The sequence below is a fragment of the Microcaecilia unicolor genome, chromosome 4 (assembly GCF_901765095.1).
Source record: "Microcaecilia unicolor chromosome 4, aMicUni1.1, whole genome shotgun sequence".
Classification (NCBI taxonomy): Eukaryota; Metazoa; Chordata; class Amphibia; order Gymnophiona; family Siphonopidae; genus Microcaecilia; species Microcaecilia unicolor.
The window spans coordinates 61,131,934-61,159,057 of record NC_044034.1 but is presented as its reverse complement, the minus strand read 5'-3'; the positions used below and the strand labels follow the sequence as shown (position 1 = coordinate 61,159,057).

Genomic DNA, 27,124 nt, shown 5'->3' with positions numbered 1-27,124 from the left:
CATAAATTTTACACATGGGTCCAAAAATGGGGCGTGGGTATGGGAGGGTTAGGGGCAGATCAGAAGCATTCCTTTAATTTATGTGCGTTGTTATAGAATTTGGCAGATTCACACCTGATTTATGACCCTGTTTACTAAGCCGCGTTATTGGCACGTTAGTATCTTTAACGCACATTAACATCTATGCATGTTAACCGTGTAGGCACCTACAATATCCCTATAGGCGCCTATTTGGTTAGCAGGCACGCTAATTGTAGGCGCGTTAAAAACACTAACGTGCCTTAGTAAACAGGGCCCTTAGTCTTGGGCATTTACCCTAGGGTTTTGCTGATGTAAATGGCTATGTCTAAAAGTAATAACGGTTCCCAGCACTAAATAGTATTCTGGAAATGGCACCTAACTTTGAGTGCTGTTTATAGAATTGTGCTTACCCCCGGATTCAGTATAGCACATCTAGAGTTACGCAAGATTCTGCACGTAAATTTAGGCGTATTCTTTAACTACGCACGTAGATGATCTGTTTTAACAAGCTGTTAAGCATTATTAACAGCTCTTAACAAGCAATAACGAGCACTAATTGGCAAAAATTAGAATTTACGCACTTACATTGCTAAGCGTATTCTGAAATATACTGCACCTAAATTCTAACATGTGCAGGCAAAAGGGGCATGCTTAGGGGTGTGGAAATGTTTAGATTTATGCGCAGTATTTAGAATACGAATAGGAATGATTGCCTATCGTGTGTTAATTTTATGTGCCATATATAGAATGAGGCCATTAGTGCTTTTTTCAAGGCCGATTTTTTAGATGCCACTCATAGAATTTAGTCCATTATATGCAAAACACTTTGGTTGTACTGCAGAAAGGTAGTAAGTCATGACCATGCTTGTCCAAAGACATGCAAGAATATTTTCTTTTTTTCACTTTATATTAGTTGTCATTGTGAATGTTTCAGTATATATTTTCACATGTTATGAAATACTTAGAAAAACAAAAGAAGTTGGAAATAGACCAGGCTAACCAGAAATGGATGAGGAGACTTCAATTGATGGTAAAACAGTACCATGTTTTGGCAGTAAGCCTGCTTCAGGAGTCTATATAAATTACATAAAACCATCAAACGCTCAATAACCGTTGGTGTAAAAAGATGAAGAAACATGGTCTTTAAAAAGACCTTTGTCAAACAATCCATGAATTCTGAGTTAGGTGAGCTGTTGTTGCTCCAAGCATCGTTTTACACCAACGGTTAGGGGATTATGTGTGCTTGCAACAGGTATAAAAATTCCAAGGTGTACATATATTATGGTTCTGACATGAATCAGATGTAGAACTAGAAGACCCACCTACAACATGCCTAGAACACACCTCCTATAAATCTTTGTCTGCTGCCAAATATATGTTATAAGCATTGTAATTTCACCCCTGCACTGCCCCAGCTACACCTCCCAGAATATCTACATGCAGCCCTTATATAAGGTTCTAGGTCAGTTCCCTCCTGGACAGTTCCCACTGGACTGTTTCCACCCACCAATTCCCACCTGGACAATTCCCACAGAACAATTTCCACTGAGCCAATTCCCACCACACTAGGGAAGACAATTCCCACCCATAATTTGAAAAAATACAAAACACTCGAGGACAATTAATCTCCTTCCCCTTCCTCTTCTAGAGCTTTAGGGAGGCAAAGCCCTCCAAAAAATCACCTTTTACACATCCCTTTCCCCTTCCAGACAAGCAGTTCATTTGTGGGGGGGGGGGGGGGGGGCAATACCCCCCACACTAACTGCACCCTGCCTACAACTAAACTAAAAAAAAAAAATTTTAAATACTCCTAAATAAGTAAATAAATAAATAAATAGACAGAAACTCTGAATGTTACCCACAGCACGTGCTAGGTGTCCCTATAATAATCAGCCCCTGAAAATGACACACCGTTATTACACATCCACTGTGTATATCCTTATGCTGGTGCTGCACAAATGATCCTTGCAGCGCCACAAGCCTGGGACCTTCCTGCTTTCTCAACGCAACACAGCACCTTCCAGATGGACGATTCTTCCTGTAACCATTCAAATAAAGGAGCACCTCACACTCACACAACGTGACGTGATGCACCGTCATGGCTCACGGGGAAAAAAAGTTGCCAATAGCAGAATGAAAAGAAGGGAAGATAAGGTTAAAAAAAAAGAATATCGTGGGTGGGAAATGACCGGGTAGGAATTGTCCCCCTTAGGTGGGAATTGTCCCAGTGGAAATAGCCCCAGGTGGAACCTGTCCGGGGGGGGGGGGGGGGGGGGGGGGGGGGGGTTGGTGGGTGGGAACTGTCCTGTTGGAAGTGTCCGGATGGGAACTCGCCGGATACCTTACACAAGTACATGCTACCTTGTCACTGCACGTATTTATACATGCAGTGATAGCACACTGTAAAATGCTGTTTACCCTATCCTCCAAATTCTATAAATGGAGCCCAAAGTTAGGCACACAATTGGGTGCACAGTTATAGAATAAGACTTGTTATGTGCATAACATAATTCACGAATTGGCATTAAATACCAATATTTGGCATTATCAAGCACTAATTGGCACCAATTTGACATTGCGCACGTAACAGACTTACACTTCTACTCTGTAAAGTGTGCCTAACTACTCTTGTGCGCAAATTCAAAGGGGGAGTTAATATGGGAGGAACACGAGTGTGACGGGGGGCATTCTGATTATTCTTGCAGGCACTTTATAGAATAGTTGCTTATGCACCCAACTGCCTCATTTAGGCAGCCACAGACATGGCATAAGTTTGACCTGATAGACCTACCACCTAGGAATGCCACAAGATCATCCCGCACATTTCTTGATCTACACTTCCCCAGTTGCAAAGGAATGAAATACAAACTAATGCATGTGTCAAACTTTAGCTACCTGAGCACACAGTTATGGAACGCACTGCCGTGCAGCTTAAAATCGATCTACGAAAGAACGAACTTCCGCATATCACTGAAGACCCATCTCTTTAATAAAGCATACCACAAAGATCAACCAATGTGAATATACACAACTCGCCTATCTATGTTTTAGAACTGTTTCTCAAATATCTGCTTGTATACTATAACTTTGTTTAATTATCATCATGCTGACCAATACTCTGTAATACTAAATGTTTATTTACTAACATTCCTCCACTACTCATGATGTATTGTAAGCCACTTTGAGCCTGCAAAGAGGTGGGATAAGGTGGGATACAACAAATGCAACAAATAATAATAATAATAATAGATCCAAATTCATCTGACAGGGTTGCTTCAGTCCTGTGCTTACCCTATTGCATGCAGGGACTTGTGCTTCTGATCTCCCCATTGGATTCCCTAAGAACAGCAAGACTGCAAGTCCCTACATGCTTTGGGGTAAGCTCAGGACTGGATCAACCCTGTCAGTCAAATCAAGACGGCAATCCAAACTCTCTTCTTTAATCCACCTAATTTCCCCCAGTTAGTGTCCAAGATTGCAAAGACATGATTCAATCAAAACCAAAAATTCCAAGGTTTTGGTCTACGGACTTCTATGATTTTATCAGCTTAATTGCTATGTAATTTTACATCTTGAGCCACTTAGTGGAAGTCTACTGTTGAGATTTTATCAAACTAGGATGCTGTGATTTTGAAAACCGATTGTGGTTTTTTTTTTTCTTTTGGATATATATTTTTTGCATGTAGCATTGTAAGGGCGAGAAGAATGTAGCATCCCTTGTTACATGGCGAAAGAAAGATCCAGCAGTGATAGCACTATGATCTCACTGCAAGAATTTCAAGCCTGCAGAAACACTGGGAGTGAAACGTTAAATGAATGCATGCAGCAGCAGCAGTGGCACATTAAGCATATATGGAAAAGGACTGGTTTTTAAGACAGGCAGCTTCCAAAAGTGCATACTGTGCATGTATGTGTGTACTGTACTTAATGAAGAGGAACGTGTGTTGATTTTTATGTATTTAGAACAGCATTTATACCCCCCAATTTGGTTCAATGTGGCTTACAAGGTTAGAGAGAGTTTACAATGTTAGATCGTGAGAATCTCTTAAAGAAAAAGAGAAACCGTGTTAAGTCAAGTCCTTCAGCAGCGACTGTTGAGAAAGTGACCACTGCGCTGAAAATTGTAGGTTGGGATCTGTGTCCACTCCTGATATTCTGGCTCGTGCTGCTCTAGTTACTGATAACAAAAGGAATGACAAATGTCATGGTTTGCTGAAAGCATGGCCGGGTACAACGAGCTTTCCGACCCATCAGCCACTTATTTATTTCGCTGAAATAAGGCAGGAAAAAGCGGATGCTTTTGTTTGGTTCTGACAGGTCAATACGCCCTTTAAAAACCATTTTGAACTACAGCCGGTAAATCATTTATTTCAGAGATAAACGGAATAAAACAGGGTCATTGTCAGCGAAAACAGCAGCATTAGCCTATTTTACAAGAAACCATCGGCGGGATTTTGTCCGTATCCCCCCCTCCCCATCCCCCCGGTTAGTTAAAGCTGTAAGTTTGCATCCCTTCAATATGAGCTCTCTCTTCCTTTAGGTGAGCATGTCACCTTCCTTTTCGCTGGAGATTTTGGGCCATGATCCATCCACAGGAAGCGTACTGTTGTTGTTGCCCAGGTAGAAGTTACCGGTATTTCCCTTTCTGAGGGAAGAGGGAAGCGGAACGCCTTTCGAGCTTCTGTCCCGTCCGATTCTCCGACCGGTGGGGATCCGGTCACCGGACAGTACTCGGGGGGTGGTGGCGTGACGGCAGGGTTTTAGGACCCAGCGGCGAGCAGGAGCGGGCGGTGGGCGGGGCTGGCAAGCGCCTGCGCTGCGATTGGTGGTCTTTCACGCGCTCTGTGCTCTGAGGACGGATCTGCGAGCTGCTGCCCCCGGACAGTCTCCGCAGCGCTGCCTGCGTGAGTCAGATGTGTAGTTTGGTGCTGGGCTATCGGGACCGATGGAAGCGATGTCGCCTCAGCAGGATCCCGTCGGGCAGGCTCGTTCTTCCTCATTGACAGGGGAGTGCAACGTGCCAGGCCTCGTGGAGAGCAAGAAGGTAAATCCGCGCAGCCCCTGGCCATCTCTCACGTGGATGGTGCCCCCCCCCCAAAAAAAATGTTAGTTATCCAGAATTAATCAACCGATTCAAATCAAATATTTTTTATTTACATTGAATTCAAGATGTGCTCTTAGGTTTTAGTAGAGCAAACGCGGCTTACTTGTAATTATTGTAAAGGATAATATTTAAGGTTCTTTTGCGTTGTTATGAACAACCATTATATGCTGGTTATATTATATTTTGTAGATATTATTAGTGGCAGAAAAGAGCAGTACAGGCTGAAATCTGTCCATTTTCTTGCGTGTGTGTGAGATGATTAGTGTTATCGTACTGTTACTGTAGATTCCTTTGCTGTGGATTCGAACGAATTATTCATGTTTTACACCATGCTGGTTTTGGGTCACGTCACTTGGAATGACATCCCTAGCCTTGCTTGTTTTGGTGGATTAGAGTGGTTTGCCCCGCATCCTTCTCCTGCTCCTTTGGGTTTCTAGTATAATTCCAGTTCGCTCTAGCCAGCGTGATACCTTCATTCACAAGAGGTTCGCCCTCATTTCGATTCTGTCCAGAAGATCAGTTGTGGCCGTGCGGTTCTGAGTTGGGTGTTGCCGATTTTTGCTCTTTTAGGACCCAGTACACAGGTCCCCTGAATTTTAGCCGTGGGTAGTACCAGGATTCCCCCACTCCCAATGCTTTGAAGCAGCTGAGTCTGTGAATTGAACCCAGATCTCTGCCATATCAATGTGTACCATTATTATTCACTCTCCAGGCTTGTTTTAAGCAGCTAACCGTGTTCTAGTAATGCAAAGTATATCTCTAAAATAGAATAATTATGTAAATAAGTGTTTTATACTACAGTCTGGAAATAAACAGTGTCCTAGAGCAAGTTCAAGTGTAAACGTGGGGCATATGCAAAACATATGAAATAATAAACCTTAATAAAAGGGATGGTTCCCCAAACCTAGCCAGTGCTTCCCTTTCTTAATCAAATTTCCTCTTAACAGTCAAATGAAAGTCCAGTCCAGCTTCAAATGAAGGACAAAAATTAATAATAATAAAGCCCTGAGGATCTTCTCAAAGCCAATAAATTCAATGAATTCAAATATCACTGTTTCAGTACATTGGAAGTGAGTCTGTAAAGTAAGCGCTAACATTTACATTCAGATTGTGTATGTAAATGAAATGGCATGAGTGCACATATGCCAGAATACTATGTTATCCCCCAGATTCAATATAGCATGACCTAAGTCTTTTTCTGGATTTGTGCATACAGCTTAATTAGTTAACAAACCATTCAGTGCCGATAATTGTCACTTAAGCAATTATTTACACCAATTAGCATTAATTAGAATTTATGCACAGAACTGTCTAAGCGTATTCTATAACGTGACGCATGTAAATTCTAAGTTGCATAGTTGAAAAGGGGACGTAGCCATGGCCATGGAATAGGCAGGTAATGGGCGTTTCTAAAATCTATGCACATTTTTATAGAATACACCCAGTCCGCGTGTAATTTAGGTGTCGGTATTTACACCAAGTTTTACTTGACTTAACTACCTGCAACTAAATTTAGTTGTGTGCATGGGTGCTCGGCGTATTCTATAAACTGCGTGTAAATTTAGACTTATTTTATAAAATACGCCTAAATTTAGGCATACTTTATAGAATAGGCCTAGGTGTATTTCATTTTGACGCTGATTTTTCAGGCGTGATATAGAGAATCTAGCCCTATATGCTTCAGCATTTAGGCACAAGCACTTGGTAAGTGCTCCTGCCTGACCGCATATGTATATATATATACCCAGTTAAGCTAATCTTTATATATAAAGAAGAAAGCTTGTTTGTACGTTTATTTGTTTTGGATGCATTTGGAGAGGGTATGAGCAAATGCAACAAAACTTTGCAGGGACCATCCTCTCATCCATGAGGAGTTCAGTGACAGCTCTTAGTTGAAAAACATTGGTCCCCTGCCTGCAGCAGCCCACCTATCTGACCAATAAGATTGCGACCTTAGATAGTATCACAGAACTACTGAGCAGCACATTTTACCTAGGAGTTTTCAGGGTGCTCAGCGGTCTATGTGTTTCAGAATCTGATTGGATGCAAGATCACATTTCCTGTGCAACGCTGGGTGCCTCTGCTAGTATTCTATAAAGGAAAGTAAGCGCCTATTCCTTTATAGAATAGGTGCTGAATATAGGTACATGTGTCCTTTAAGGGGGTAATATGAACCAGGTTTCCTTATGTAATGCTTGTTTTACATGTGGAAAAGGACTTTTTGATTAATTTTATAGTTGTATGTGTGAATATAAATACACACACCAAACAGATTGTGTGGACATTTTCTGGAAGGTGTAGTTTGGCAGAGCAGAGATGGCGTTGCTGTTTGCATGTGTGTTTTATAGCGTATCTGGTGACTTTCTTCATAGTAGGTGGGAGTGGAGGAGTGGCCTAATGGTTAGTGCAGCGGGTTGCAGGCATGTTTAGCTGTTGAATACTTTGGGGATATTATTAAAAATCTGGTAACTGTTGGAGGTCTTCCCAGCACTGTGCAGCTAGTGTAGGAAAATGGTCACTGCTGTTAACTACACTGCACAGCTGCTGATGTGGAATGCAGTTAACTGCATCTCTGTTGGTGTAACTGAAGGGCTCTTGTACGAAAATGCATAAAACAAAATAGGCTTAATGCATTTTAACGCAGCGCTGTGCGCTAAGAGCCAAATTCTAGAATTGGCGCTGAAAAACCATGTGGTTAGCGTGAGTCTATAAACTGCACCTAAAATTAGGTGTAGCTTATAGAATATGCCTATGCGTTGTTCTTGCAATTAAAATTTAGGCACACCCATTTAGACCACCTAAAACCAGGCCTAAGTACCTTCATCTAAGCTAGGCACTGATCGGTTGTACACCACAATAGTGTGCATAGTTTTTTGAAACTTGCCCCATCCTTGGCCACCTTTAAATCTAGACTGAAAGCCCACCTCTTTGACATTGCTTTTGACTCGTAACCACTTGTAACCACTCGCCTCCACCTACCCTCCTCTCCTCCTTCCTGTACACATTAATTGATTTGATTTGCTTACTTTATTTTTTGTCTATTAGATTGTAAGCTCTTTGAGCAGGGACTGTCTTCTATGTTTGTGCAGCGCGGCGTACGCCTTGTAGCACTATAGAAATGCTAAATAGTAGTAGTAGTAGTAGTAGTAGTGAAACTCCCACAACCTGCCTATTCCACGCCTATGGCCATGCCCCCTTTTCAACTGCACGTATTAGAATTTACACTCACCGCATTGTATAATACGTCTAGAAATTTGTGCGTTTAAATTCTAATTAAAACCAATTAGTGCCACTAATTGATTGGCAAGTACCAATTATCGGTGCTGATTGGCTTGTTAATCAATTAAATTGTGTGTGCAATTTGGCTAAATTAGTACACACAACTTAAGGCGCCATATGTAGAATTTGGGGGTACGCCTGTATTTAATGTGGCAGTAAAATAAGTATTATTTTTTGTTTTCATTTGCAGGTCGTGCGCTAATGTTAATACTAGCACACAGCAGACTGCAAATAATTAATAAATAATGAATAATTATTAACAATTAACAATAATAATATTATTAACAATAATTAATAGCAAATACCATGGGAGCAACTTACCGCCTCATATTTAGGAGGTGCTTCAGTGCTCCTGCATTAACTCCGTGTTGTTTAGTTAGCACATGCTAATGTGAACGCACTAGCTGGATTACACTTCCTCAACCCATGACACACCCCCTCCAAAAACCGTGCATGGAAAAGGGGAACTTACTGCAAAATGCTTTAACACAATTTACGATGCATTGAGTGCACATTAGGGTTTAACCTCCTTTAGTAAAATGGCCTTGAGTGTTCTGCATGGTAATGACCCCCGCGCTCACTGCAAGGTGCAGTCCCTTTCCCACATGCTAACAGTTAAGGAGTGGAGGAGTAGCCTAGTGGTTAGTGCAGTGGACTTTGATCCTGGGGAACAGAGTTCGATTCCCACTGCAGCTTCTTGTGACTCTGGGCAAGTCACTTAACGCTCCATTGCCCCTGGTACAAAATAAATACCTGAATATATGTAAACCGCTTTGAATGTAGCTGCAAAAACCTCAGAAAGGCTGTATATCAAGTCCCATTTCCCTTCCCATAACTTTCTATCTTAACATGTTAAAGGCCGCATCAAACTCCTTGAGTGAATTCCTTCAAAAAGGCGGGAAATAAATCCTAATAAATAAACAAGTAAAGTGACCTCCTTATGCACTGCACCCTGAACATAGGAACTGTCATGTTGCCATGGGGAATCTTTAGAGAGGATAGTATAAATCAGTTGAGAGGGTAAATTGAGCTCAGGTGCTCCACTGATTGGATTCTCATATTTTCATCCCAGGGATGTGGCTGTAGTAACTTCATTTACTGCAGAGCTGTGACTTGAATGGAACCTAGTTACTCTTGCAGAAATCTTAGCAGTGAGCTGCAAGTCCATAGGGCCTTCCCTCCTGCTGTGCTCTCCATTGTCAGGTCCTGCAGACCCAACTCAATGGGATAATTACTTAGGTCTGCTTACAATATCTGGCCTTGAAGTCCAAAAAGCCATTTATCTTTTGTGCTTTGTAGTTCTGATAAAGTGTGTACCTCTCACCTGGTGGGAAAGACACTGCTTGTTTGCCTTTAATTTTGTGCCACAGAATTTTGTTTTCCTACCCTGGTGAACAGCCTGCTAATTCTAACTGGATTTTCTGGGTATAATTATCTAGAGGACAGTGTTAAATATAGAGAGCACTTTGAATTTCTTCAGATTGTTTGGATTACATTGAAATAAAAGCTGGTAGTAGGGGGAACAGCTTGCTGGCTTTTTAAAGCAAAGAGCAGGCCACAAATTTTCTGGTGGTTTAGTTCTATGACTCTTTCTGAAGAGGGAATTATCTTTCTGTCTTGTCTACTGTATTGTTAAGGTACTATTATTGTTACGATTGTTCTGTCAGTGAGCGCATGTCATTTTCAGCAATTGTTATGTATTATTTCAGCCTTGAGCATTAGAGAAACTAACCCCCTCCCCTCCAACCAAAAGTTTGGCTTAGGACCTGCAGTATATTATATTCAGATATTACTGAAGAACTCTTGGAAAGATGTTCATTACTATTTCTGTGCTGCCCTGTGGCATTAGTGGCATTATAAGTGGCTGTACAATTGTTTTATTATACATATCTCTATATAATAATTGGTCACTCTGCATCCCTGGATGGCTGGCTGGGTGCGTAACAGCATGCAAATGAGCTGATGTCAGCTCCCCTCCAGCGTTCCCTTCCCTCTTAGTGTCCCGCCCTCGCAGAAAGATGAAATGACGTCAGAGGAGGGCGGGACACTGAGAGGGAAGGCTGGAGGCGAGCTGAGCCTGCTGCTGCTGCGACCTGAGGTAACGTGAACGGCTTAAAGGCAGGGCGGCAGGAAGGAGAAGAGGGCAGGAGAGAGGGGAGAATCGCTGGACATGGATGGAAGGAGAGAGAGGAGGGGAGAGTCACTGTCCTGACCTACCTACCCTCTCATCCCATCCATGTCCAGCGATTCTCCCCTCCAATCCATGTCCAGCGATTCTCCTCTGCCCTGCCCTCCCATCTGTGTTTCGTGATTCTCCCCTCCCATCCATGTCCAGTGATTCTCCTCTCCCATCCCATGGGCATGGTTTTGGGCAGGGAAATAGGCATTTCATGGGTGTTTTAAAATTTACGCTCGTAGTTATAGAATATGGCCCAGTCCATGTAAATCTACTTGCCGGGATTTACACCACGTTTTTGTGGGAGACTGGGCAGCTAAGTGGCAGATGACGTTTAATGTGAGCAAGTGCAAGGTGATGCATGTGGGGAAAAAAGAACCCGAATTATAGCTACGTCATGCAAGGTTCCACGTTAGGAGTTACGGACCAAGAAAGGGATCTGGGTGTCGTCGTCGATAATACACTGAAACCTTCTGCTCAATGTGCTGCTGCGGCTAGGAAAGCGAATAGAATGTTGGGTATTATTAGGAAAGGTATGGAAAACAGGTGTGAGGATGTTATAATGCCGTTGTATCGCTCCATGGTGCGACCGCACCTTGAGAATTGTGTTCAATTCTGGTCGCCGCATCTCAAGAAAGATATAGTAGAATTGGAAAAGGTGCAGCGAAGGGCGACTAAAATGATAGCGGGGATGGGACGACTTCCCTATGAAGAAAGATTAAGGAGGTTAGGGCTATTCAGCTTGGAGAAGAGACGGCTGAGGGGAGACATGATAGAGGTATATAAAATAATGAGTGGAGTGGAACAGGTGGATGTGAAGCGTCTGTTCACGCTTTCCAATAATACTAGGACTAGGGGGCATGCGTTGAAACTACAGTGTAGTAAATTTAAAACAAATAGGAGAAACGTTTTCTTTACCCAACATATAATTAAACTCTGGAATTCGTTGCCGGAGAAAGTGGTGAAGGCGGTTAGCTTAGCAGAGTTTAAAAAGGGGTTGGACGGTTTCCTAAAGGACAAGTCCATAAACCGCTACTAAATGGACTTGGGAAAAATCCACAATTCCGGGAATAACATGTATAGAATGTTTGTATGTTTGGGAAGCTTGCCAGGTGCCCTTGGCCTGGATTGGCCGCTGTCATGGACAGGATGCTGGGCTCGATGGACCCTTGGTCTTTTCCCAGTATGGCATTACTTATGTACTTATGTGTAAATGGATGCACATAGTTTTAGCTTTGAAATATCAGCTAAGCTTATTCTATAATAAGCGCCTAAATCTGGGCGCCTTATTGCAGAATATGCCTAGTTGGCACTGATTTCAGTGCTAATTTTATTTTTGAGTAACCATGTATAGAATCTCCCCCTTTATGGCTTATTTTTCTTTGCTTATTTTTGTTCTTTCCTTCTGAAAGGTTCCTTTAATTTTGCAGCCTGGTAGCTGTTCCTGGCCACTTCTTCTTCTCCCAGTCCAAGTCTTGCCAGTCTCAGCGATTGCCAATTCTAGCCCAGCCCTGGCTCTGCTCTCACTTCTCTGCCCTGTACTGGAATACTTTCCCTTAATTACCCATTACTGCATCACCCAGAGTAAGAGATGTGTGAAATAAAGAAAGACTGAAAACTGTCCAAGCAATTACGATCCTTTGACTGAGGAGTTTTTTACGGTGGTACCTCACACTTCTTTCACCGTTTAGCATGAAGGATCCAGTATACCCCCAGTATGGTGTAAGTTTACATTGGTGTACATTGCTGCACGATTAAGGTTGACTATCAGTAGTGGATGCTGGGTCATAACACAAGCCGTGTGACCGCTTCCACTTCACAGTTTCCCACCTTAATTTCCACTGTGCCCTTCATGGGCTTTTTGCTCTGTCACGTTCTCGCTAGGTTACTACTCAGATACTTAGCAGCCCTCAGTTCCCCTACTTCTTTTACCTTTTTCCACAGGCAGTGAGGAGCCAGTGAAGTTACTTACCTGTAACGGAAGTTCTCTGTGGACAGCAGGATAAGTCAGCCACATATAGATGATGTCATCCGACAGCTCCCATTGGACAGAAATGCTCTCCAATAGCTCAGAGAGATTTTTTTCCTAAAATCCCTCTGAGCATGAGCAGTTGCTGCCCCTACTGGGCGAGTCGCGACAATCCCACTTCCTGCCTCAGTCCATCCTTAGCTAGGGGTGGATCCTTCGATGAGGGGAGGTGGGTGGGTTGTGTTGCTGACTTATCCTGCTGTCCACGGAGAACTCCCATTACAAGTAAGTAACTTCGCTTTTTCCTAGGATAAGCAAGATGTGACAGCCACATATAGATGACTGACTAGCCAAGATGCATAAGGATATTTAGGTGCCCCACAGAGCTTTTGTCTTTACGGTCCTTGACATGCTGAGGTAGGAGGGTCCGGTCCAGTGCAGGTGGTGCAGGGAGTGAAAGAGTAAAAAGACCATGTTTGTTTGTTTTAGATGTATAATATTCTTGAGTGCTGGAGTGAAAGAGAAGCATACAAGACCCTTGTTTGTTTTAAATGTATATTGTACTAATGAATGATATATTATGTGAGATTTGTTGTTACGAGTTTTCTATTGTACGCCATATTGAACCCATATCTGGCTATAGTGGTTAAGAAATGCTGTATTGAGGTTGGTATATTGATACCTTGGACACAGTTTGAGTGTTGTAACTGTTGACATAAAAATGCCAATATGTGGGGGACACTGGGGATGCAGGCTCCCGTTCTGTATCACAGTGCTGTTCTATCTCTTGCTTCTGTTCTATTGGTGATTTTAGGTTGTGTGAGTAGATGCATTGTTTTTTTGGTGGAGAGCTGAAAAATGCGACCATTGGAAATGGCGGAAAACTTAGACTGAGGCAGGAAGTGGGGTTGCCGGGACTCGCCCAGTTGGGGCAGCAACTGCTCATGCTCAGAGGGATTTTAGGAAAAAAAATCTCTCTGAGCTATTGGAGAGCATTTCCGTCCAATGGAAGCCGTCGGATAACGTCACCTATATGTGTCTGATTCAGCCTGCTTGTCCTAGAAGAACTCCCCACCTGTGTGTTCTTTATCACTCACTGTTCCTTCAGCAGAAGAAAGGAAGTGTCGATGCCCCTGTACAAGTCGTTGGTCAGGCCCCACCTGGAGTATTGTGTTCAGTTTTGGAGGCCATACCTTGCGAAGGATATTTAAAAAATGGAAGCGGTGCAAAGAAAAGCTACAAGAATGGTACGGGATTTGCGTTCCAAGGCGTATGAAGAGAGACTTGCTGACCTGAACATGTATTCCCTGGAGGAAAGGAGGAACAGGGGTGATATGATACAGACGTTCAAATATTTGAAAGGTATTAATCCGCAAACAAATCTTTTCCGGTGATGGGAAGGCGGTAGAACGAGAGGACATGAAATGAGGTTGAAGGGGGGCAGCCTTAGGAAAGATATCAGGAAGTATTTTTTCACAGAGAGGGTGGTGGATGCTTGGAATGCCCTCCCGCGGGAGGTGGTGGAGATGAAAACGGTAACAGAATTCAGACATGCATGGGATATGCATAAAGGAATCCTGTTCAGAAGGAATGTATCCTCAGAAGCTTAGCCGAAATTGGGTGGCGGAGCAGGTGGGGGGAAGAGGGGTTGGTGGTTAGGAGGCGAGGATAGTGGAGGGCAGACTTATACGGTCTGTGCCAGAGCCGGTGATGGGAGGCAGGAAGTACTGCTGGGCAGACTTGTACGGTCTGTGCCCTGAATAAGGCAGGTACAAACCAAGGTAAGGTATACACATATGTTTGTCTTGTTGGGCAGACTGGATGGACCGTGCAGGTCTTTTTCTGCCGTCATCTACTATGTTACTATGTTCGCGGCTCTCTTTTGATGTAGCGTTATTTGGTGCAGTGTGGTGACCATGGGTGTTTATGTCACGGCTTTTTGTTATTCATTTTAAGTGTAAACTGCTTTGGTGTTTTGTAAGTGGAAGACGGTACAGCAAGTCTCAACTAAACTAAACTAAATTCAGCTTCTGAGTCTGTATTCTGGCTGCTCTGTCTCTGTAAATGAAGCAGCTGTTTCAGTTGCATGTAGGGGGTCTCATCATAGTCAGGCAGCCCACTGACCTACATGAATCTCTGCTGCAGCCTGGTCGCATCCTCCTAGACAGAGCATTTTACCACAGAGGCTGGAGACGAGAGCGCTTCTTTTATCACACCATGGAAGAGGAGGTGGGAGGAAAAATGAGAAGAACTTGCTGTGCTGCCTCCAAGGTCTCTTTTTATCATTTGCTTTAACCTCTTCTTTAGGGGTTGTGTTTGATGGAGTAGGCCACAGTATTGTACTAGGAACTCCTACGGTGATCTCCCTCCATCCAAGTCAGGACAGATTTCTGTGAACCCCACTGTCCTGATTTCCTTCAGAAAAATAAAACGTTAGGTCTCTGTACGAAAAGAGTAAAACCAGGTCTGGATCCACCTCCTGGCTGCCTTGTGCCCTAGCAGAGGGTGTGTGGAGTAATAAAAGGACAGTTTGTTTGTTTTTTTTCAGTAACTTCTCTTTCAGTGCAATAGTTAGTGCAAAGCATACATTAACTTGAGTTTGATCAGTGTGCTTTAGAAAACAAGAAAACCGGGGATTGTTTTGCAAGCATTACATATAGTAAGTACCACTGAATATATAGGTATCCATAGACATTTCGAGGCTGAGTTTTGGTTTTGGGTTCAGCACCGAAACTGACCTGAAATCCGGGTTTGACTTTTGGCCAAAATTGCCTGTGCATTTTTGGCTGAAACCTATCCTCCCCCCCAGTCTCCCGTGATCGTTCTTCCCTGACCCTCCCCTCCCATCCAACCACCCATAGGCCTTTTCTGGGCCTATCTTAGTGAAGCCCTGGTGGTTTAGTGGTCTCTTTGGGGGCAGGAACGAACCCCATCTTTTCGTGCTCCATCCGCTGCTCCCTCAAAGTGGCCCTGGTAATCTAGTGTTCTCCTTGGGGGCAGGAACAGACCCCCCCCCTGGTTCCTACCCTGTGCGCTGTTCCATCCAAATGGCTGCCGAGATTTCCCGCAGCAGCCTCATAAGGCTGCTGTGGGAGGTCCCAGCAGGTATTTTCCAATTGGAAACAACACAGGCAGGAGTGAGCCCTCTCCCTGTGCTGGTTCCAGTCAGAAAATGGCTGCCGGGACCTCCTGTGGCAGTCTTGGCAGCCATTTGGATTGGAGCAACACATGGAGCAGGATGAGTGGGGTCCATTCCTGCCTCTGAGGAAGCCACTAGACCATCAGGGCCACTTCGAGGGAGCAGCGGCAAGGAGCAGGAACGAGTAGGGTTCACTTCATTCCTGCCCCCGAAGAGGCTACTAGACTGCCAGGGCTTCACTAAAGTAGGCCCGGGTCGAAAGGGGGGCATGAGAGAATGATCACGGGATGGGGTTCGCCGTCTGGAGGGGAGCTTTTATGGTCAGGGAGTTGGGGGGGGGGGGGCAGTTTTGTTTACAGTTTCTGTTTCTGCCAAAACCAAGTGGCCAATTTTGGTCACAGATTTGGTTTTGATTGGGCTCTACTGACATCCCACTACCCCCTGATTCTATAACTGGATACCTTCCACTTGCGCAGGCATAAATGTTCAGAATACCAGCAAAGTATTCAGTGATGGTACGTGTAACTGCAGGGGGGGGCATTCACATTGGTGGGGGCATGGGCGGGGCTCCTGCTGTGCATAACTTACAGAATACTGTCAGTCTGCACTCCTAGGTGCCTACACGTATGCCAGATCTATGGCTGGTGTAAGTGCAGGTGGGTAAATGTTAGGCACGCTGATGCCAGTTTACACTAGTATTCTATAACAGAATCTAGCTGCTCAGATGCCCTTATAGAATAGACTGTCACCGCGTGACATTGGGATGCCTAAATGGTGGCATCCACTTATAGAATTGCCCCCCATGTACTAGATTCTATAAATCAGCGCCGAAACAAAATATGCCCATGCATATTCTATAAAGTACACCTAAATGTAGGCATACTTTATAGAATAACCCTAAATTTTTGCGCGGTTTATAGAGAATGGCGACCGCCAATGGATGCGAACAGATTTAGTCACAGGCAGTTTCGCCAGGTAAAACTTGGTGTAAATGCCGACGAATAAATTAGGCGCGGACTGGGTGTATTCTGTAACAGTGTACATAGATTTTAGAAACGCCTATCACCTGTCCATTCCATGCCCACTTTTCAACTATGCGACTTAGAATTTACACGCATCACGTTATAGAAAACGCTTAGATAGTTCTGTGCGTAAATTCTAATTAATGGCAATTAGTGTCAGTAATTGCTTGTTAAGTGGCAATTATTGGCTCTGATTGGCTTGTTAACTAATTAAGTTGCGGCACAACTGCAGAATATGACTGGATTTGTGCACACAACTTCAGTCGTGCTATATAGAATCCGGGGGAATATGTATAAATTATACTTGGAGGCAGCAGATGTTGGCAATTCTACAAAATAGAGTAGCTTTTTAGAGAGGATGTAGGAATTTATAATTGAGATTTCCAGGTTGGACGGGTCAAGTTCTGCTATCATTTTAGAACAGGATCAGCCAACGTAGAACCTGTTCTAAAATACATGGAGGAATGGACGTTTATATACTGGTTACGTTCAACAGGAGCTAGAGCTGTACCGAATAGCATATTTTACTATTCTGCTGAATACGAATAATGAAAAATATTATTTGGCCGAATACAAATACTGAATATGAGTAATGGTCATTGAGCTTTAATATAACAAATAATAAAAGAAGCAACGTGAAGTCATAGATCAAGTTTTTATTTCAGTAGGATTTAGCACAGTAGATTATTTGTATTCAAATTTAAATCACTATTTTGCCGAATGTGAATAATCTATTCAGAGCAGTATTCGGAACCGAATCAAATATGAATATTCAGTACAGTCCTAACGGGAGCATCCATTTTATAATTATAAACATCTGAAATGTCAACAGGGTCAACATTCAGTGTAATCATGTAGTGGTGGAACATACACATTTATGTCAGTCATTTTCTAAATATATATATGCATATTTCCCAAAGCGTCATGGAGCCCAATATCCCTCGCCAGTATGGCATGGGGGGGGGGGGGGAGAACTGTGGGGGATTAAGGGGCGGTTACCCCTACTCCCTCTAGCGGAGCGCTGCATGAAACGAGCAGCTTTGTAAACTCCAAACATCCCCGGGAGCAGGTGTTAATCCCGATATTCATGTCGGTGAACATAAATGTGCCTTCCCTTTCTGAACTGGGAAATGCATGTGTATCTTTTTGTCTCCTCCTCATCGCTCTCGAAACATAGCCAGAACATGCTCTTTTGCCATATTCACACTTTTGAATTATCCTGGCTTTCTAGAATTGGGATTTAGATGTGTATGCAGTATACACATCTAATTCTGGTTTATGTGAATAGTACTTATAAATAATAACCCACCCATGCTTCTACAAATCGTTCAGCTGCCCCATTTATGCCTGTTTCTTTGTGCAGCTGAGTGAGACATAGAAGCTCTGCATACAACAGTCTGCAACTTCACTCTGTTCATTCTTCCATAGAGGAAAAGGTCTATTAAAATTTGAGCATATTACCCCATCTTTGGTAGCTCTCCACTGGTTGCCTATTGAATCGCGTATCCATTATAAAATATTAATGTTGGTTTTTAAAATTTTCTGTGTTAAACTTTCCCCTGTAATTGCATCCACTTTACATCTTCATCAACCTTCTCATTCATTGCGATCATCAATAAAAGCAAGAATCACCTTTATGTTATGTGTATTTGTTTATCAAATTTTATAAGGTCTTTCACCTGATTATATGCAAAACTTGTTAAAATTATCTTTATGAAATGCTCTTCCTACATCAAGAGATTATCTTCTCCTCTACTTTCTGAGTTGTAAGAAACTTCATTACAGATCAATTCATAATGCAGGCTTCACTAATCAAACTACTAAGAGATAGAATTGTCTACCAAAAACTCTCAGATATGTTATTGATTACCTAAATTTTCATAAACCGTTAAAAGCATTTTTCTTCAGTAAATCTCTTACCACTGCTAGTAATTGTTAATCTTTGGGTAAATCTGATACCCTATATTTGTTATTCTACAGTGATAATAAATGTTAATAAATGATATTATTGCTTTGTCAACCTTAACAGTTAACTAATTGTAAAACGCTTTTATAATTGTTTGATGTCAGCCACATTTAACCTGAACTTGCTTGGGAAAATTCAGGAAACATGCACCCTCATTTCTTTTTTATTTCCTGGAGGAATATAGGAATTCCATTTTTTTATATAAAAGATCCACAGATGTGGAATGCTCTTCCAGACAAAATTTAATCTCTACGGGAATTAAAGGAGTTTAAATCTATGTTAAAGACCCTGTTGTTTCAGGAAGCCCATAACATCAATGTACTATAACAATATTAGATGGTTCTTGCAAGATATGAAGATTTGAGTTTTATGTTGAGCTGTTGAATGGGAAAAGATTCTGTTGTCATATCCTTTGATGATAATATGACCGAAGATTGATTGTTTTATCCTGTATTATGTTTTATTGTTGTTTGTTATTTTAATTATTATGTATGTAAGGTTGTACTCCGCCTAGGATTGGCAAGATAATGTGGAATATAAATGTCGAAATAAATAAATAACATCCAGCTCTTCTCTGGCTGCCTTCTTTTATAGTAAAATAGACTCATTCTCTCGGTCCCACCTTGTGCTGTAATTGGGAGTGTCCTAATTGTCTGCACGGATGCTCTGCCTCTTTCAGGGCCCTGCATTAGCAGTGGTGGCTGTTTTTTCCACGTGCTGAGGCCCTTTTTACAACAGCGGGTAAAAGGCTGAAAAAAGAAATGCGGATCAAAAAAGAGGCACACAGTGTCTTGCAGCAATAGAAACCGAAAACACCAAAGCAGACACTATAAGGTCTAAATAATCTTTATTCAAACAGTCCCGACGTGGCCACATTTCGCCAGTTAAGCTGCATCAGGGATAAAACATAACCAGCTAACCAGGGACACACAATACTTAGCCCTGGTAAGAAAATTGAGCATGTTAGGCACGACCTTGACCCACCCATGCCCCTCCCAGGTTCACATCCACTCGTAGTTGTGTGCAGTGGATTTTGCAATCTCAATGTCTAGAATACCGACTAAGGGCTGTTGTGCATGTAACTGCAAATTAGTGCCAATTAACACCAATTCTAGCAAATTGGTTGTTAATGCCAATTAACAGCTAAGGTACAAATTAAGTTACTTGTGTGACGGGTACTAGCCTATAACTGGTGCACACAGTTTTACCCACTGAGGCACTGATTCTCAGAACCAAATGGCTACTAGCACCTGCATTCATGTGTGTAGCATGCTCAGAGGCTCTATGTGCAGGAGACAATGAGCGCGCCAAAGATTAGCGCAAATAGCAAGCTAATGTAGTCAAACAAATGTTAATGGTGTCATTTTCTATTTCCTCCCAATCTTCAGAGAACAGCGCACAAAACAAAATCACCTTACCGCTGAAAAAAATAACACCAGCTTGGAGCAGGCGTTAGGGTGTTTGAAGAGAGGATTTCTTATGATTCCTTCTTTAAAATCTGCCATTTTTTATATAATTTGGAAGCAGAAGGAAGCCTATGCAAGCTCCTAAGCGCTGGTAGTGAGAAATGAATATGCGCTAGTCAGAGCAAACCCAAAAGTGAAAGCATACATTATTGTCTGTTTCCTGCATTTAAATATAATCGTTCCAAGTTAAAAAATAATTGAAACACTTACATTTAAATGTGCAGAAAACAGGGGGAAGTGACGTCACCGAGCCAAGATGGCTGCTTGAGCAAAGAGCTCTGGCTGTCCCGCGAAAAAAGGTGGAAAATACAAGCAGTTAGCGCGACGCCACACTAAAATCAGCGATCGCGGACAATAGCGGAACATCAGGTGATCGAAAAATGCATGGCAGCTCGAACAATAAAGCACTCACTGGCGGGTTTCGCGTACACGGGATCCAGCGCGTCGATACAGCAGGCCGCGGTACCAATAAAGAAAAGCAGCATGGCGGAAGGCCCAGCGGAGGAGCGGCCGGCTCAACAAGAACAAATACCGCAGGAATCCCAGATCCTCTTTACACAAGAGGAATCGCTAACGGGCGAAAATGAACCAATCCTAGAGATTCGAGACTGGCTAAAAGAAATAACAGGAGAACTGAAAGCCTTACGCTCTGATTTAATCACGCTGGGTGCGGATCTCAGAGGTGATATTGCTGCATTAGGAACGCGAGTAGCAGAAACGGAAGAGCGCTTAGATGACCAAAGCGAACTGCTGCAATCGGTAACAGAGCAACAAGCGGAGGAAAGGAAAAACATCCAACAAATATGGGACAAAATGGAGGACATAGAAAACCGCAGTAGACGTCATAACATTAGACTCCGAGGTATTCCTGAGATTCCCCTTTATGCGGATTGTGAACATACAGTGCAACAAATAGCAAGCGCCATCCTAAAGGAAATACAAATAGATAAAGATCCCTCGGAGATACAAATCGAGAGGGCACATAGAGCACTTGGAGCACCCAGAAATAATCAGCCGAAAGATATGATAGCCTGCTTTGTGGACTATAAGCTGAAAGAGAAAATAATGCAGGCAGCACGAGAAAAGCCGAATTTCAAATGGGATACACACCAGATTCAACTCTATCAAGATCTGGCGGCTTCTACGCTGCGACGACGGGCAGAATTACGCCCGATCACTCAATACCTACGCACGCAGAATATTCAATATAGATGGAGTCACCCCTTCGCCCTGCGCTTTTATAAAGAAGGAAAATTACATCAAATCAGAGAGGTGGCAGAAGCGGCATTGATATTTCCAGACAAAGAGTTGCACGCCACGATGGCGCCAAGACGGGAAATGGGGACAACGCGTAGAGAGAGACCCAGATGGCAGAGAGTGACAAAAGGAAAAGGACGGCTACAGCGTCAGCAATCGGATACTGCACTGAGAAGTGGAGATCGGGTGACTACTTGAACTTAAACTGATAACACAGAGTCTAGCGGCCTAAAGGCATTGCAAAGAAAGATGCATGATGGCGCACACAGAATAGCTACTACTAAGGACTGCGAGGTAGTAAGTGAACTGTAATGCCACTGTTAAGTTAAAACAGGAATATAAAGGTTAATGTTACAGTAGAGAAGAGTTTAAAATGTTCAACCATGTTTAAACACAAACTGGGCTAACAGTACACAAAATAGCTAACTGGTAAACAGAGGGACACGGGACGGTCACACTTTACCCCAGCACACCTGATCCAAACATGACAGGTGATAACGGTTATGGGAGTGGGATACATGGGGATAGAGGGGGGAAATATTCACTGATACTGCTGCACCAAGATAGATATGGTCTTTTGAGGCAGAGGGGTTGCGAGAGTAACAGAGTAGGAGAGGATAAAGCAGACATTAACAAAGAAGGACACGATGGGCACTATTGACTTACTCACTATCAATGTGAAGGGCCTAAACTCCCCGGCAAAACGCCAACTCCTTTTTAAGGAGGCAATGCGTCTCAGGGCAGATATAATTTTTGCGCAAGAAACGCATTTGCTACCAAAACATGAAAAGCTATGCAGACATGGGCGATATAAGGATATATATTTTGCATCTAGTCACAAAGAGAACAAAAAAAAAGGGGTACTGATAGCACTGACACATAGATTCCTATGGCAGGTGCGGAGAGTGGTGAGAGATAGAGATGGTCGATATTTATTACTGATAATAAGCTTGGGGACAGAGATCTTTACCTTGCTAAACATCTATGCCCCAAATGAACAACAGGGCTCCTTCTATGAGAAACTGTCGGAACTTATAGCAAAATATATAGAGGGAGAATTACTGATTGGAGGGGACTTCAACCTAACACCACACCCATCAATGGATAATTCCACACAGGGGATACGATATGCACGAACAGATCGAGCTAAACTACATACGTTTTTGTCCAAATGGCAGATGATAGATATATGGAGGCATTATAACCCTACATCTCGTAGTTACACATATTATTCTGCAGTACATGCTTCATACTCCAGAATAGATTTATGGCTAGGAGGGCGAGCTGTACTGCAACAGGTGCAAACAATTCAAATACAAAATAGAACATGGTCGGATCACGCCCCGCTAACATTACAACTAAAAAGTGCAACTAATAGACTGCCTCCCCCAACATGGTGCATGGATGATAGTATGCTAGCAGACCAAAATGTTACAAAACAACTAGAAGAAGATATAAAACACTACATTAGTGAAAATGATACGGGGGAAGTAGGAGATGAGATAGTATGGGAGGGATTAAAAGCAGTCCTAAGAGGTCAAATTATATCACTGCAGGCCCATAGGAGCCGACAGAAACAAGCAAAAACACAACAATTGCATATAGAACTAGAAACACTGCAGATGTCGATGGCCAGTGGAACTCCGCCCACTAACGCAGCGGAGAGATGCCACCAGGTACAATTGGAACTTAGGGAACTCCAACTAGCAGAAGTGGCGGAAATCTTGCAAAAAACTCAACAAAGCCACTTTGAATTTGGTAATAAAGCATCCCGATTATTAGCATATAAACTGAAGCAGCATAAAAGCAAAAACCATATTCATACAATAGAAGAAAGCACAGGGCAAAGATTAACCACAACTAAGGGAATTAGCCGGGCCTTTATGGACTTTTATAAACATTTATATAGAGATGAGATTCAAGCAGACCCTCAAACAACACAGACTTACTTGGAAAAGGTAGAGCTCCCCCAAATCACCCCAGACCAAAGCGCCATACTATCGGCGCCGATAGAACTAAAAGAAATAGAATGGGCCATCAATAACCTACCAAACGGAAAAGCGCCAGGGCCAGACGGGTTTACGAATAAATTTTACAAGCGCTTTAGAAATCTATTAGCCCCCTTACTGGCACGAGTTGTAAATGGGATTGAGCATCAGGAAAAATTGCCCTACTCGTGGAGACTGGCACATATAATTATACTGCTAAAGCCGGGGAAAGACCCGAAACACTGCGGTTCATACCGCCCAATATCGTTATTAAACACAGATTATAAAATCTTTACGAAGATTCTGGCTAAACGCCTGCAGATGTTTATGCAGCAATTAGTACGAGATGACCAAACGGGGTTTATAGAGGGTAGACAGACATTTGATAACATAAGAAGAGCCATACATCTTATACAGGAGATCAATAGTACGCAACAACCGGCGGTACTCCTGTCACTGGACGCCGAAAAAGCGTTCGATAGAGTCCACTGGCCATATATGTTTGAAGTACTAAAGAAAATGGGGATAACAGGCAGCTTTATAGCATGGATAAGACAATTATATAAACACCCACTAGCGGCTCTGATTATTAATGGGGAATGCTCTGAAACCTTTACACTGGAGAGAGGAACACGGCAGGGATGCGCCCTGTCACCTCTGCTTTTTGCCCTAACACTGGAACCCCTAGCTCAGGAGATCCGATTACATCCCAAGATACAAGGCGTCCACATCGGACAAAAGACACATAAAATCATGCTATTCGCAGATGATATCTTGCTTACTGTGACAAATCCTCAGGGTTCTATGGAGGGCATAATACAAACTCTACAGCAATTTGGGAAAATAGCAGGATTTAAAATAAATATGACTAAATCAGAATTAATGGGCCTGAACCTGTCCGGAGAAGCTACCAAGGCCATAAAACAGCAATACCCACTGCGATGGGCAACTCGCTCATTGCGATATCTGGGGGTTAATCTTACACCCAAATTAATGGATTTATATGAAGCGAACTTTCCCCCTAAAATGCGGGAGCTATTCAAAGAGCTAGACCGATGGGAGGGATTGGAGCTATCATGGATAGGTAGAATACAAGCGATAAAAATGATGATCTTGCCCAAGATATTATATCTCTTCATGGCACTACCACTACCGATCCCCAATAAATTTTTCCGACAACTAAAGCGTAAAACATTTGCATATATATGGAAGCATAAGCCACCGCGAGTTCGAGCGGAAATGCTCTATCAATCAAAAAAAAAAGGGGGTATGGGAGTACCAGATTATTATCGGTATTATCAAGCAGCACAGCTGAGGATATTGGTAGCTTGGGTTAACGCTGAAACAAAACCATGGCTTCAGATAGAAAAACAGTGGGTGGGTATGCACCAACCAGCCATGCTGCTATGGCAACCTAGAAAGCGTATTAGAGCAATGGCGGCACTTTTGCCAATAGCAATACAATCACCACTCCTGACCTGGAATACGATACGTCAGCAGCACTGCCCAAATAGAACATACTTCCGAAAGATGCACATTAGGGGAGCACCAGGGTTTGCATGGGAAGAGGGAGATATAGTGTATAAACAATGGGAACAGAGAGGGCTAAAACAGCTAGGACAAATATGGGAAGAGGGGGGAGTACGGCCCTATGAGGAGCTGCAGGAGGAATATGATCTGCAACCACAACATTTAATTTACTACTCCAGAATTAGAAATTACATTCTTCGAAAAGCGAGGGCAGAGTTGCAGGGGGAGGAAACAGAGTTGGAACGGGCAATGGGTGGGAGTAGCACCAAGGGATGTATAACACGAATATATGCAGCATTAATAGCACATAGAACCCCCATACTGAAATACACACAGAGGTGGGAACAAGACATAGATACTAGACATGATATACACGGCTGGGAGAAGGCATGGGGTTTCTTGTTAAGTAGCTCTGTGAGTAGTGCCATTATAGAGAATGGATATAAAATACTATATCGCTGGTACTACACCCCGGACAGATTAGCCAAAATGATACCAGAAGCGTCGAATCAATGCTGGAGGGGATGTACAATGAAGGGAGATATGCTACACATCTGGTGGACATGCCCAAAAATACAAAGATACTGGAGAGAACTGTTGGACATGCTTAAACAAATACTGGGCAAAGAGTATCCACTGACAGTGGACCACTGCATACTAAACTTTCAACCTACAGGATTTTCGAAACCGCTACATCGATTGGCCTCCATGTTTCTGGCGGCGAGCAAGATAGCGGTGGCATCCGCATGGAAGCAACAATCGACTCCCCCAGTAATGAAGGTTATATATAAAATGGACTACTTCTACCAAATGTCTAAATTGACAGCAATAAAGAATGGACAAGTAGCCCAATTCCTAAAAATATGGGATAAGTACAAAGAATGGAGGCATCGAGACGGGATCAACCTTGATGCGCCCCAACTGATGACACCGCGGCTCTGAACACCTCTAAGAGTACAAGGACCGAAACACATCATAAACTTATCCATGGGTGCAGCAGTGTTGGGACTATTGCAAAATGAAAATAGAAGAGACATATGGGCAGGGAGTTGGGGAAGTGAGGGAGGGGGGAGGGGATATGGGATTGTTTATATGTAAATGACAGCAATATACTTTGAAATGTATGTTTAAATATATAAATAAACAGCTAAAAAAAAAAAAAAAAATAAAAAAAATAAATGTGCAGAAAACAGATGCCAATGTTTGCTTTACATTTGGGTTTGCCAGGTGGATGTGCACAATAGCTGAGCTTACTATTAAATTCTTCTGTGCGTGCGCCAAGCACATCCCTCTCCTTTCACTTTTACAGTGCGCTTATAATTTGAGAATCATTTTCTTTGAGCATAGGCGAGCTAGGTTTCAGCGCTGTACCGGCGGTATGGTTTCTGTGCTGTTGGCTTACCATAGCAGTTCTGAGTATTGGCGAGTGAGTACCAAATTGTGTGTACAAGTTTAATGAATTAGGCGATAGGGGGTAGGGGGTGTAATAAAAAGGATTTTAGAGATTGCTTTTCAATTCTATCTGCCTTGACTAACAAGTGCACTTGGGGTCTGTATTGTTGATTAGAAGTAATTCTGTTTAACTTTGATTATGTGAAAATAAGTTGGAATGCAGAAGATAAGACACAGCTCTAATTTAGTATGTGAAGAGGAGGATGGTGCTTGTTTTCGAAGTTCAGACTGGCCACCTGGACTTGGAAACATGTGACCACATTCCCACAGTATGGCTTGTTTACCTATTCTCAAGCATTCTGTAAATTTCCTTGGCTCTGAAAATAAGCTTTAGCTTAATAAAAAGGGGGGCTTGTTGCAGCAGAACTTTGAGGCTCATCTGTGGGTGGACGCATCGTGCAGAAAAGACTTGTTCCTGGTCATAAGGAGACTTCGGGCTTTCGCTGCAACGGGCCTCCCAGCTGATGAGATAAGGGCCTGAAATTCCTGACCAGTGATGTTGTATGTATAATATGTATATATCTGTCTTATAGCTTTCTTTTAGTTAGATGATTTAATCTTTGTATATATATTTTAATCATTGTAGATTTTAGCACCTCTAATAAAGGTCTCATTTACCTAATATGAATCCAAAAGAATCCACAGTAATTTTTGAGTAGTCTGTGTCGGTGAAGCAGGCTGTAAATCCATAGCAATACAGGGGAGTCGCCTAGTTTTAAGGTAGCAGGAGATGTGTAAATGGCAGTATTCTAGTT

The 27,124-nt window shown here is 42.7% G+C and overlaps 1 protein-coding gene across 1 annotated transcript in view; it reads left to right on the top strand.

Annotated features, from left to right (window-relative positions):
* Positions 1-4,936: 4,936 nt before the first annotated feature.
* LOC115468509 (rho GTPase-activating protein 20-like) overlaps positions 4,937-27,124 on the top strand; it is a 285,485-nt gene continuing 263,297 nt past the window's right edge. Inside the window, exon 1 of the mRNA XM_030200279.1 lies at positions 4,937-5,065. Coding sequence (XP_030056139.1) covers positions 4,967-5,065 — 99 coding nt within the window. The 5' untranslated portion in view covers positions 4,937-4,966. The remainder of the gene's footprint in view (positions 5,066-27,124) is intronic.